Here is a 13,836-nt window from a genome sequence, read left to right as displayed (position 1 = left end):
TTGTTGTATGTGTGTTACTTTGGGTTAAAGCATTGTAAAATTGTAATTAGTGACTAGTATAATCCAAAAACTCATAACCACCACCGTGAGGTGGTGGCTGCCGCCTTCTACCACCACCAGAGATCGTGTTGGGTGGCAGTGTGCTTTTGCTTGTGTTTAGACTGCTTTTGGGATGTTTGGAGATAATTGGACTAGAACCATAACCATCACCGTAAGGTGGTGGTCGCCACCGTTAGCCGCCATTGACCACCATTGCCCATGGTAGTAGTGGGTGGTGCCCGACTTAATTAACAGTTAATTAACCTAAAAGTTTAACAAATAGACTAATTAGGATATGACTGGATTAGGAAACCCTAATTTTGTATATGTTAATTTGGAATTTTCGGGAATCGCAAGTTTGGACCATTGGATTGGAATCATGAATTAATCCTGACCACATTGTAAGTTGACCTAGTAGAGTGATGAACTTAATGGATTTAGTCCTTAATGGACAAGTAAGAAACACTTAACCCTAATTGTCATTTTATGTGAAAACCCTAATTTTACATGGGCTTCATAAAGCTGATATACATATAACAGGCACATAAGGCATCTTTCCTAGATCCTTAGCCCTAATCTAGCATGCAATTCTCATAAACATATCATAACATAAACTTGTATGGGTAATTTGGGAGTACTTACTTGAGCTCGTCTGATTGCATGCACCACACCCTTTTTCTCTTTTCAAAATTCTTTTTCTCCTTTTGAATTTTTTTTTATAAAAATGATTTTCTTTTGAAAAACTTTCATACAAAGCCCTTAGTTTGAGTTCAGACACACCTGAGAGTGTGTCAGGATCCCTCAAACCAAGGCTCTGATACCAACTTGAAACACCCCAAAAATATAGTCCAAAAATTTCGTTTTAAATCATTATAAAATCATAGAAATCCAATCATCACATGAAAACATAAGTGGTAATATCTCAAAATATCATGTCAAAACATTGTATCCAAGTCATATATCAAAATATAAGAGTAAATCCTCACAGGCTAAAATGTTGTGGTGTGTGCCATGCAGTTGTCCCGAGCTCTTCCCCTTACCAGCAGATGTATCTGAAACCAAAATTGAAAATTGTAAGCATTAAGCATAGAGAGTCTCTCCAAACTACCACATACCATACACATAATCACATAATCGCATATAACATACATTGGGCCCCGCCCGACATCGAGCAAACTTGGCATACATATAAGCATAACTATTAATATATATATATATATATATATATATATATATATATATATATAACATAAGCATAACCACTTAACTATAAACATATACACATTCCTCAGGCCCTACCCGGCATCGGACCGAAATCCAGAAACATACAAACATTCCTCGGGAACCGCCCCAACATCGGACCGTAGTCCGAAAACATACACATGCAAGAATCACAAAGACATCAAGCATACTTACATTCTTCGGGTACCATCCCGACATCGGATCGAAATCCAGAAAAACATATAAACCTACATCGGGCCCCGTCCTACATTAGACCTTAATCCGGAACATACTATCATACATAAACGGGTAGGCCTTGGTGCCTTCGACCCGTTCCTACTATAGGAAAACTCACCTCGTAAGCTAACTATGAAATCTCGCGTGAGGAATCTCTAAAGGCTGCTCTAATGACACCTCGGCTATCATTATCACAATAACACTTAGTCAAAATCTGATAATCCTTTTTAGGGTAAAATGACCATTTTACTCCAAGTCAAAGTCAACATTTTGGGTTAACCCAACTCGTCGAGTTCCATAAATCAAAAACCTTGAAATCGCTATCTAACTCGTCGAGTCACCCCCTGACTCACCGAGTTCCCTGGCTACTCATAGTCACGATTTGGCGAATCAACTCATCGAGTCCCTTCGCAAACTCGCCGAGTCCTACCTTGTACAAAATCGGGACAAAACGACTCAAGTCGTCGAGTCCCTCTTTGGACTCGCTGATTTCCTCAGTCTGTTTGGGCATTCTTAAAGGGTTAACCCCCTGCTCTTCAGATCCAAACTCCATACTTTATCCACATACTGGAAATTCCCTTTAGCTAAAACCCTAGTTCTCTAGGACATAGATCTTGGTCCAAAAGCCATAATACTCCAAACTAAAGCATACTAACATAGATCTAGGCCTTAGACATCATTTGAACACATAAACCTCCTAACTTTCCTTCCATGCATGACCTTTTGGGGCTTAAAAGGCCATAATAACACCTTAAAGCTTGCATGGGCTTCCATGGTCATAAAGTTTGTACCTTTATGCAATGAAACCCTTTCTAGACCCCAGATATGAAAGGTATATCACTTTCGACGTCCATATCCCAAGGACTAAGCTTCTTGGACCAAAAACCCCAGGAAATGATAAGAAGGAGATGTAACAAGCTACTAAGCAAGGTTGAGGCTTGCTTGCTAGAAAATGAAGAGGATGAGATGTTGTTTCTGGATCTACTAGCTTCCTTCTGAATCCTCAAGCCTCTCCTCTTCTTCACAAGCTTCAAGTACACAAAGTTCACTAAAAAATGGCTCATAAACTCACAACATGCTATAGGGTTTTGTGGATTAGGGCTTGGGACTTGGAGGCTGGAAATGAGGCCGACAAGTGGGGATTAGGATGCTTAAATAGGGTGCAAAACTCCAAAATTAGGTTTCATCCTGACAACCATACTCGTCAAGTCAAGGCTTCTTAACTCGTCGAGTAGGCGACTTAAAATCCCGCGACCAATCTCGTTTCTACTCGACGAGTCTGGGGCTCCCAACTCGTCGAGTAGCTCTACAAAAGTGAATAAATTATAATTAAATGTGTACCAGGAACCAGGCGTTACAAGGATCCAACAGAAAATTCCTCTTTCGTGATTGCACCCAAGAAGCAAACAACAAACCGAAAAACACCAAAACAGAAAGCTCTCAAAAAATTAGAACACTTTGAATATGGAACACGGCTACGCGGCACATAAGTCGAGTTACACGCTGTGTGAAGCTGCGTTTTTCTTGATCTCAAGAGCACCATAGAATTTCCTAGGGTTTTGATTGATTTTTCTAATGTGTAAGAAGATCTACACGTCTCTTTATTTATAGGGAAATGATTCAAACCCTAAAATATAAATTTCATGGCTCAATATAATTATTTTTAACTTTGGTAATTATCTGATATTCAAATCCTTTTATTTGGAACATTCCAGAACTCCACGTTTCGTTTAATTAACTAATTAACAAATTGATCCTTATAATTTAAATTTTTTTCCAGTTCTATTAATATTTTTTCTTGCATGTAATACAAAAGATACTGCTATTTGTAATAATATTACCGATTTGTTGTGACTATGGGTACCATCTTCCAAGATTTGGTCCCTAATATTTTTTTTCACTCGGACCATCCTTATTGTAGATTTCGTTGCATTTTTCGTCCCCATCACATGTAAAAAGACTATTTTAGCCTTACTATTTTTTTTTAAACTACTATATTTATTAATGTTATTTTTTATATAAATATTAAATGTCTTGGCCCACTCCGCATCTAATAATCTTCTTTATTCTCTTTCACTTCTCTCTTCCAAAAAGACCATCGATCAATCTTTTTCTTTCTAACACGAGAGATGCAACCATAGTCACAATTATCGCCGACTTTATCGCAACATTACCACTACATCCACCTGCATACCTCTTTTAACTATTTCTTTTTCCTATAGTCTCTCTCGACACCATCTACTTCAAAAAACAACCTGTTATCTCCTTAGGGCATATGTACACTATCTTCCTCTAATGATCTTATTGGCTTCAAAAAATGCATATTAGGAGCTGAAGAACCCATATGTAAACTTATGATTCAAATAAATCATATACCAAATCTCTCATCTTCCTCGTTTCTACCCTTTCTACATTTGCTTGTTTGAAAAATGGAGCTTAAAGAGCCACTGAAAACTGATAGTCTCTTTGAAGCATATTTGCTTTTTCCTCCATCTCTCCCTCCCATATCTCTCTCTCTCTCTCTCTAGATGTGGGTTTTTTTTTGTTAATGTTTAAGCATCATTAGGTTCGATTGTTGGTAATGGTGATTAATGATTGTCGATGGTAGATGTGGTGGTGATTAATACTAAATTTTAGTGGATTTGATTCCAGGTTTTTCAAGTAAGTGTGTTTGGTGAATTTGATTTAGATTTTCCTAAAGATTATTCTAGAATGTTACGGTGACAGGTGGGGTGGTGGTTGTTGGTGACTCATGGGGTGGTGGTCGTTAGTGTTTGGTGGTATTGTGGTTGTCGGTGACTGGTGTTAGTGGTGGTGGGTGAGAATGAGAGTGAGTTCGTTCCATGTATAAATCATTTAATTTTTTTAAATTTAATAAATAATAAACAAATAATAAAATGCTAAAAAAGAAATATAAAAGATAATTTAATCTTTTCATGTCAGTACGAAACAAAAAATATAAACCATATGTATCCAAATGAAAATAATAATAATAATAATAATAATAATAATCAAACTAGGATAATTTAAGTAAATTAGTGTTTGAAAGTTTGAATGTGTATCCGACCCGTTGTTTTGAATCCGAACATTCCCATCCATAATATAAAGCAAAGGCCGTGAACTACGCGTTTTGATTCTTTTCAATTTTGATCGACAAAATAAAGCAATAAGGAGTCATCGTCTCTCCTCTTTTCCCAAACGCAAACCCTAGAAAGAGGAAAAGAGAAAAGAGTCTCCTTTGTGGAGAGCCGAGAGAGCGAAGATGGTGTTCTACTTCAAAGCCCGACCAGAAGCCGGAGACTACACCATCTTCATGGGTCTTGACAAATTCGAGAACGAAGAACTCATCAAATACGGGTTTCCGGAAGATATATGGTATACACCCTCCCCCTCTCTATCTCTTCATTAACTTCGTAATTCACAAAATCTAAAACGTTAAGGAATCAGTATCTGTGGATGAGGGTCTACGCTTATGTAAACTGGATGATTGTTCATTAATGTTCTTGATCCGATTGCTTCTATGTGTACTGAATTGTCCATTTCAATCGGTATGGACACGCATGTCGATCAAATTTACTGTTTCTTTAGCTTTTGTAAAGGTAATAGTATTGTTGAAAAGGGGGATTGTGAAATTGTGCTCTTACATTACCCAAATTGCAATAATTAGCAAGCTTCTTAGACTCAAATCTAATTTCTAATATGGTCGGGTTTGTAAATGATTACTAACACATCCTCAATCCACACCTCACAGAGTTGAATGAAGTCAGTAAAGTTTATTTCTTTGTTACATCACATAATTTAGTTTAATGAAAATGGTAATGTTTCTTTCTTTGTTAAAAAGGTAAATTTATTTTTATTTAGTAAATTGAATATCAAAAGATGTTAAGTCATATGAATGTCTTACAGTTTCAGATTGTTGTAATCTCTTTTATCTTACAATCTTCTCTTCTTTTATATTCTTTAGCACAACACAATAGAATCAAGATTTAATTTGCTAACATACCTACATCTTTCTGTTGTTCTTTTCCGAAAGTGTATGTAGTTATGATAATAATGAAACTGAGATGCTCATTTCTTTTTGACTCAATGCAGAAAGAACGACTTAATAAAGGAAACTAGGGAAATGAGATTTTCCTTTAAGGCTTTCACAAAAACTAGAAATTTCTTTTTTTGGATTAATTATTTTCACCTTATATCTAGTTTATCATACAGGGTTTTTTCTACCTCAGGTTCCATGTGGACAAAATGTCTTCTGCCCATGTTTATCTAAGGATGCGTAAAGGTCAAACAATTGATGACATTTCTGAAGGACTTCTTGAAGATTGTGTTCAACTTGTCAAAGCAAATTCCATCCAAGGCAAGTCCATTCTCATATAACAATCAAACATTTTAATTATTACCCATTTCACCCTTTATTTTCTTTACATATTTTTTTTCAAATCATTTGACAGGAAATAAAGTGAACAACATTGATGTTGTTTATACACCTTGGCAAAACTTAAAGAAGACTCCATCCATGGATGTAGGTCAAGTTGGCTTCCACAACAATAAAGCTGTGAGTCACTTCACTTCTATTTTTCTTTCTAATATTAAAAAAAACACATCAAAGTTACTAAAAATAGAAACTTTTTTTTCTTTTTTTTGTGTGTGTGTGTTTAGGTGCGCACTGTGAGGGTGGAGAAGCGAATAAATGAGGTAGTTAATAGACTGAACAGGACAAAAGTGGAAAGAAAACCTGATCTGAAAGGTACTTAAAACATCAATGTACTTCAACTCCTCATTTCTCATTCAGTTATTTTAACAGAAATTTTATCAAGATAATCAATATTAAAAAATATGTTGGTTTTAGTAAAATGAATAGTAAAAGGTGTACTTAAAAATATTGTTATTATCATTATAATTTAATCATTTATGTTGTCATGAGTTAATTTTCATGTTGTCTATTTGTAGCTGAGCGTGAAGCAGTTAATGCTGCAGAAAGGGCAGAGAGGAAGCAGCAGCTGAGAGACAAAGTGAGTATATTAATAACATGTGGAATTATATTTTACATAAAACCCCTTGAACTTTCACTGTTTTATCGATTTAGACACTTAAATGATAAAGTGGTGAAAGTACAAGTGCTTTTCTTTGATATTTGTACAGAAAAGGAGAGAGGAGATGGAAAGGCTTGAAAAGGAGAGACAAGCGGAGGTGAGGAGCTACAAAAATCTAATGGTGGCTGACAAAATGACTTCCAATAAAGAGATTGCATCAACCCACAAGTCCTTACAAGAACTCGAAGAGGATTTCATGTAAAAGATATCTTTCAAAAATACAACAACCAAACTGTTTTCTTGACCAGTTTGACCAATGGTTTTGGTTTTTGGTTTTATTGATTGATGTAGACTTGTGGATTTCAAGTGTTATGATTATGATGATGATGATGCCCCGAGTCTCTTGGTTTTTGTGGATGTTTAATAAAAAGGTAAAATGGCCGGAATTCCACAATTCCAAGAGGGAGGGAAGCTTGGTTTGTATGAATTTGTTGTTTGCTACTTTTTTTTATGATATCATGATGATAAAGTTATCTTAAATTCTTGGTATGATGCTTGTGTATTTGCATTAAGTTATCTTGATATGCATGGTATGATTACAATATCCTCGTAGTGATAAAAGTGATGTTCATGTTGTTTGAACTTGAGACTTCATTCAAATTGCTTTTGTTACCAAGGATGATGGTTTGAACAAGTTTTCTGAAGCTATTTTCGATGATAAAGATGAATGGGGTATTTATGTCTTTACTTTGAACTATGTGTGTATGTTGTTAGACTTCGGGACTTCACTTTATGAGACTGTTTTCAATGATAATGATGAAAGCGAGATTTACGTTTTACATGTCTGAACTTGGTTTGGTTACAAGGACAACAAAATAAATTACTTTTTAGGGTTATTTTTAATGATTAGGAGGGTTATTTTTAATGATTAGGATGAAAAGAGGCATTTATGTTTTTACACTAAGTATGTGATGCTTACGTTGCTTGAATGTGGCATTTCACTTAGATTGTGGATACAAAGGACAACAGACTTAACAAGTTTTCTAAGACTACTCTAATTGGTGGATTTCTTTCAAGTTGGTGTTAGACCATCGTCACGATCCGGTTTGTGGTCTACATGGCCATGAAAGTGGTCCTTGCACACCACCCCCGTATCTCGTCTTCGGTCGTGCTAGTTGAGCCTCATGCTCCGGATAACGAACGCAAACGATGAATGGGAGACAAGGAAGCAAAACCGGTTCCCCTATCCAACAAACAACATTTTTCCAACACCAATATTAACCTTTCCCAGCCTTCCAACACGGCCACACGAACATGCTCGAAGAACGGCGGAACAGTAGCGTTACAATGGAGCTTATGTGATTGAGTTTGTACCGGTGTCGGCCTTCTTTTCTGATGGCAAGAGATGGTCGGATGCAGCCCGATCGTGACGAACACTTGGTGATGGCGTCGGCGGTCGCGAACTACCATGTTGCGACGGGAGAAACGGAAGAAGGAACAACATCAGCCACAGCGAACGCAACCCAACGCTCTGAACATCATGTCGGGAAAACGACTCCCCCTCTTCGTTGGCAGTGAGACGACGACGACGCTTCTAGTGGTCTTCGGCCTTAACGGCGGCGGTGATGACCTCAACGGAGGTGGTGGTGTGGCGCTGGAAATCTCGAGAGTGGAGGTGGTGGCTGGACTCACAGCTAGGGTTAGGGTTACTTGGTAGAATATATACCCGACCACTCTATCAAACTTATCCCATAATGCCACCTTCGGCCCCTCCTTTCCCTTTTTCTTTCAACTCAGCCCATATTTTACCTTTTTAACCCTGCCCTCTGAAATTCTTTTCAAATCAAGCCCAAAACTTACTCTTTATCCCCTGGCCCCATAAAATATTTTCACCTTTAATCTAATATTTACCAAACAGTCTCTGACTTCAAAAATCCCTTCATAATAAGCTCATAATTTACTAAACATCCCATAATTTACTAAACATCCCTTTAATGACCCACCTAAAGAAAAAAATTATATTACAAGTAATTAATAAAAAAATTATAACCTACCTTAAAATTTGTAGATGGCCCACCTTAATTTATTTGTCATGGACTTTTAGCCATCTTCTGTATATGAATTGTTTAATTTTAGTTTATTTCAAATATTGTCCATCAAAAAGTAACCCAATACCTTTTAAAATTAAATAAAGAAAAAATATACAAACTGAATATGAATTGGTCGTTCGTTTCTAGTAAATATGCATGATGCAATCACACAAATCGTAAGGAACCAACAAAAGTCACTCCTATCGATCACTCGTTCAGGCCATATGTTTGCCTCCCTCCGGCTGCTGACAACCTCACATTCACATTAGTCCCGACCTACAATCCGCATTGATTTCTTCTTCATGTCGAATTTTAACTTTGAAGGTTCTCAATTGTGAACTTGTGATTGATAATGATTGTATTCAACGGGTTTACACTTCTTCTAATCTTCTTCATAGTTACGAATAAATATAATTAAATCAAAAGTTCAAGATATAATCAATTTAATACGTAATCTCTAATCTTGGCGCCATTGATAACAACATCTATTTTGACTTCTGCACAATAGGTTTTGTATGGTAGGTTTCATCACTTCATGTGGTATGTTTTAATACATATTGCCTTTGATTCAATCTATCGTGAAATCAATATAGTTTTATTTGATGGTTTTTGTTTCCCAACTTAGTGGATAGTTTAGTGCCATATATTGAAAAAGTGTTTTAGATAGTATTAGTAATGATATGATTGTGGATATATATCAAGATATCAGACCTTTTCGGATACAATTGTAATATCTTTAAAAAAATTGCTTATATGAATCAACCCATTACTAGTATTTTTTTAGCCATGTCATTTCTATCGGGATCACTTAAATAGTGACCCACGTAGGTTGTTGTTCTAGACTCGCCACTGCCCTCAACCTTCAAAATACTTTACAAACAAATTCGGAAATTACATTTTAACCCCCCTAAACTTTCAATTATAACTTTTTAACCCCCAAAACTAACTCCTTGCTACACTATTCCGCTTTTAGGGCTATTATTCATTTATTAATTCGTCTATTTATTTATTAAATAAACAGAGTGTTACAACTCTCCCCTACTTAAATTAGATTTCATCCTCGAAATCATTCCTTATCATTCCTTACATGCCCAACCACTCTAGTAACATGGTCACCATATTGGGCACACCCTAGCCTTCCTAGGGTAACTGTGACCAATCTTCGTAAAGCCCTAAAATCCGCAGTTGAACAAATTCCTCGCAACAAGATCACATGTACTCTGTCCGAAATATGTTTTCTCGAGATGGTCTGAATCCCTGACAAACCACTCATACTGAATCATTATCGTTGAACCCAGTCCGTTTATCCCTCAACTAACTACTCAACTTCTGATAGCTTGAGGTTCCCACTATAAAACAGGATTATAGACCTAATTATCCCTCCATATCACTTATACCTGGTCAGGGCTCAACTGATCCCGTTGTGAGTGACTTGTCACTTCCTAATCAACCAGCTATTTTGTCCGTATTTGCAACCTAAAACATAAATACTAACACTGCGCAAACGCTAAAACTGTCCGAACACTGAACTGCCTGAAGCATTCTAGAATCTACCGAGACCTTCCTGGTCTCAATTCGTTTGCCAACCATCTAAAATATCGGGTTCCGGCCCGACTGCGAAGCCAAAGGACCCACACGCAGTCGCTCCACACGAAATCCTTTTCTATCAATAGTTGACATTAGTTATCTTACCACTATGGCTCTAACAACCTCCTGATCCAATTGATCGGGTCCATGCATCGAATCTTGACGTCTCCAAACCCAAGGCTAAGAGTGATGGCTACATGACTAATGGTAGCCTTATATCATACACAAACCTAAGCAATACATTGCTTCCCTGATCTCATAACTGTAGTGGCGTCCCTACAGTCTTTATCAATGGCTCCACTAGATCTAATCCATTTGGGTAATTCCATAATCCAATCCATGGATTTCTATATCCTCACTGCTACACCCGAACTAGCGGGTACTCATGTTCCTTTCGCGTCCTAACAACGCGCTCATGATATCTACCAACCTAGTGAATGCTACGACTACACCCGCAGACGTACAACACTCTAACACTAATTGCCAACCCTTGTGAATGCTACGGCTACACCCACATAGTTACAACACTTCCCATGCTACCTGACCGCTAATGAATGCTACAGCTACACCACCAGTCTTACAACACTCTCCATACTATCTGATCGCTAGTGAATGTTACGACTACTGTAACGACCCAAAATTTAAGACCAAAAATTTCTTTTAATAAAACATTGCTTTAAGCTAATTCATCATTCGAAAACATAATCTGACTATATGTTTCAAAACACATGTTCATTATCAGAGTAAACATTCCCAGGTTGTCTAATCTATGGTGTGTGCCATGCGATCACCCCGAGCTCTTCCCTCCGCTACCGGAAGTACCTGAAACCAAAACTAAAAACCGTAAGCACGAAGCTTAATGAGTTCCCCACCCTACCACATACCATACATAACCACATACTGCATATACTGGGCCATGCCTGTTATCTTGGGCCTCGCCCCCTACCTCGGGCCTCGCCCGCTACAACGGCCCCGCCGCTCCAGGCCCCGCCTGGCTTCGAGCCCCGCTCGGATACATATCTGTTTTACTTAGGCCTCGCCTGTCACAGGGCCCCGCCCGCCAACAAATAATATCACATAAACATGTCACAACACATAAGCTAAACTCATACGACTGATCTTGTCCTAAGGCCTCGCCCTTGTCCTGCTACTGATGAGTCATCGAACCCCGTCCACGCTCCTACTGGTAGTGAGATACGGACCCAGCCCACTCTCACTCCTTTTCTAGTGTCACACCCCCGAACCAGACGGCGGAAACGTCCGAGGGTTGTCGTGACTCAGTTGAATACCATAACATTGAATATATATGAAACATAACATCATACATCACCATGCATTGAGATAGTACAACTGGTAAGGTTTACACTTAGTACATTGTTTTAACATTACATTCCCAAAAAGAAATTGTTCGATAATAGATAAACAAACTGCAAGCCATCACTGAGTACATTTTTCCCCTTGGTTTACCTGTTACCTGAGAATACAAGTATTTTGAAAAACGTCAACATATGAAATGTTGGTGAGTTCATAAGCGGTGTTTGAAAGCCAATGTTTTGTATTGTTTTGAAACTACCAGAAAATCCGATATTTTCTGAAAAGAGTTTATGAAAAAGTTTGTGAAGATCCATAGGTATGCTTGTTTGTTTCTATAATTGTAAAAAGAATTTATTAAACTTGGTGTACATCTCGTAAATGTTTTGTTTCTATAATTGTAAAAAGAATTTATTAAACTTGGTGTACGTCTCGTAAATGTATGTATTGAATAACCCTAGGAAAACCCGATGTTTTCCTAACACTTTGAATTCTGTAGTTGGTGTACCATCGCGGTATGTGAAGTCATTGATTCCAGGCGATGTTGGATTATTGCGCATGGTGAATTGTTATAAACACGCGTTACACAAACGACCAGTTTACAACTATACTAACGATCCCTTAGGCGTCGTCCGTACTATTCACGTAATCCAACCGCCCTGACTTCGTGTAGCCCCACGACCGAGGAGAAGAGAGGGCACGAAGATCTCAATAATCCCATTAGTCGGTCGAGGCTATAGTGAATGCGAAGGACCCTTGGCCCGACTCGCATTTGGTGAATTCTCGACTTTACTAGCAGTACCAAAGGACCCTTGGGGACCAACAGTGTAACAGCCATCGAAAGTCCTTTTACGTTGTGTTGGATCATGTAAGACCCAACAACTCGTAAGGTTGATGTCTGCGGGCCTAAAGATCAGGTCATTGGGCTAGCTAGGCCCAACAAACAAGATTTTACACTTTTGAGCCCAAAGATGGTGTATCGACGTCTGTACACTCTCACGTGTGTATTGAATTCCCAAATTTTCCATGTATGAATCGGGTTGTCGTCGTGTTAGTAGTTTCGGATTTGATATTGATTCGAGATCGAATCAATTCGTTTGATAACGATTTTTGGTGTTGTTGTGTATTGTAATTCGTCGGTAGTCGCAGTGTCAGTATTTGATCACAACGGATGTATTGAATTAACATTGAAATTTTTCTGTTTACAACCCCTCTTTGTTTTGTAAATTTGCTTTTTCAACCCTTTGAATAAATTAATTTCCGGTTTAGTCCTTAGACCATTTTTCTTGGCATTTTAACATCAAAACTTATTGAAATTGATATTTTTCAGCACATTTTTAATTGAAAACAGTTTTAGTCCCTCAAAATACAATTTTCTCGGCTGTAACCTCTCTTTTTCGCAATTTTTACACTTTTGGCCCAAATTGGAAATTTTTTGCAACTTTGGTCCTTTTTAATTATGAAAAGCATTTTTAACCTTTGAAAAGGGCTTAGAACACTAGTAGTCCACTGTTTTACAGAAAACACAGTTTCAGCCCCTCAAATTGGAAAAATTCGCATATTGGGCCGAAAATGTCATTTTTAGCCCATTAAGCTTGAAATTTATATTTTTAATCCTCCAAAAGAGTATATTTCCAGAAAATACAATATTGAAACTGTTTTGACTCATCTCACCCATCAGAATTCGTAATATGTCATTTTGGGCCCTTTAACTTTATATTTTTAACATTTTGTGTCCAAAAATGAGTTTTTAGCCCAAAGAAGATGTTATTAAGCCACTTAGCTATTTTTCTTGGAATACTTTGTATGTAGTAATATAATTTATGCTAGTATCATTTAACATAAAGTATATCTCGATTTTTAGGGGTTTATGGCTAGATCCAACATCATAATCACACAAAAACACACATATGAGCATAGAAATCATACAAGGCATACAAATACGTATAGATCTACACTTTCACTTGTATTCCCACCCCCCCCCCCCCACAAAACTTATAAAACAGAAAAATAGGGAGTATGAAGCTCACCTTAGGGTGTGGTTTCGGTTTTTGGAGAAAAGATGGAAGAAATGAAGTGATTTTTGGCCTTAGCACCCTTTTCTTGAAGATCTCGAGTTTGAGGGGTTCTAAGACACAAGTTTATGATTTCATGAGAGTTAAGAAGATATTTTAGATTGATCAAGGAACCTAGATCATAGAATTTAGTATAACCTTACCTTGGATGGTGATTTTTGTGAAAAATCTCCTTGGAATGCACTTAAACCTCGAAAATTTTAGGAGAGGGAAGGAGGAGATGTTCTTCACAACTTAGGGAGG

At 37.4% G+C, this 13,836-nt stretch overlaps 1 protein-coding gene across 2 annotated transcripts; it reads left to right on the top strand.

The window, feature by feature from the left end:
- The first annotated feature begins 4,635 nt into the window (after positions 1-4,635).
- Positions 4,636-7,017, top strand: LOC144997759 (coiled-coil protein). 2 transcript variants are annotated; one of them, XM_078957628.1, is made up of 6 exons: positions 4,636-4,872; positions 5,727-5,854; positions 5,949-6,052; positions 6,157-6,244; positions 6,448-6,509; positions 6,640-7,017. In XM_078957628.1, the coding sequence occupies exons 1-6, from the start codon at positions 4,760-4,762 to the stop codon at positions 6,790-6,792; spliced, it is 648 nt and encodes a 215-aa protein (XP_078813754.1). In that variant the 5' UTR covers positions 4,636-4,759; the 3' UTR covers positions 6,793-7,017. The 2 variants fall into 2 exon arrangements, with proteins under 2 accessions (XP_078813754.1, XP_078813755.1); XM_078957629.1 differs by having other exon boundaries at positions 4,738-4,872; positions 5,710-5,854.
- Positions 7,018-13,836: the final 6,819 nt, after the last annotated feature.

The sequence above is a fragment of the Lactuca saligna genome, chromosome 5, assembly GCF_052625555.1.
Source record: "Lactuca saligna cultivar CGN05327 chromosome 5, ASM5262555v1, whole genome shotgun sequence".
In the NCBI taxonomy this organism is placed as follows: Eukaryota; Viridiplantae; Streptophyta; class Magnoliopsida; order Asterales; family Asteraceae; genus Lactuca; species Lactuca saligna.
The sequence above is the reverse complement of the archived record's forward strand: the minus strand, read 5'-3'. Positions and strand labels throughout refer to the sequence as shown.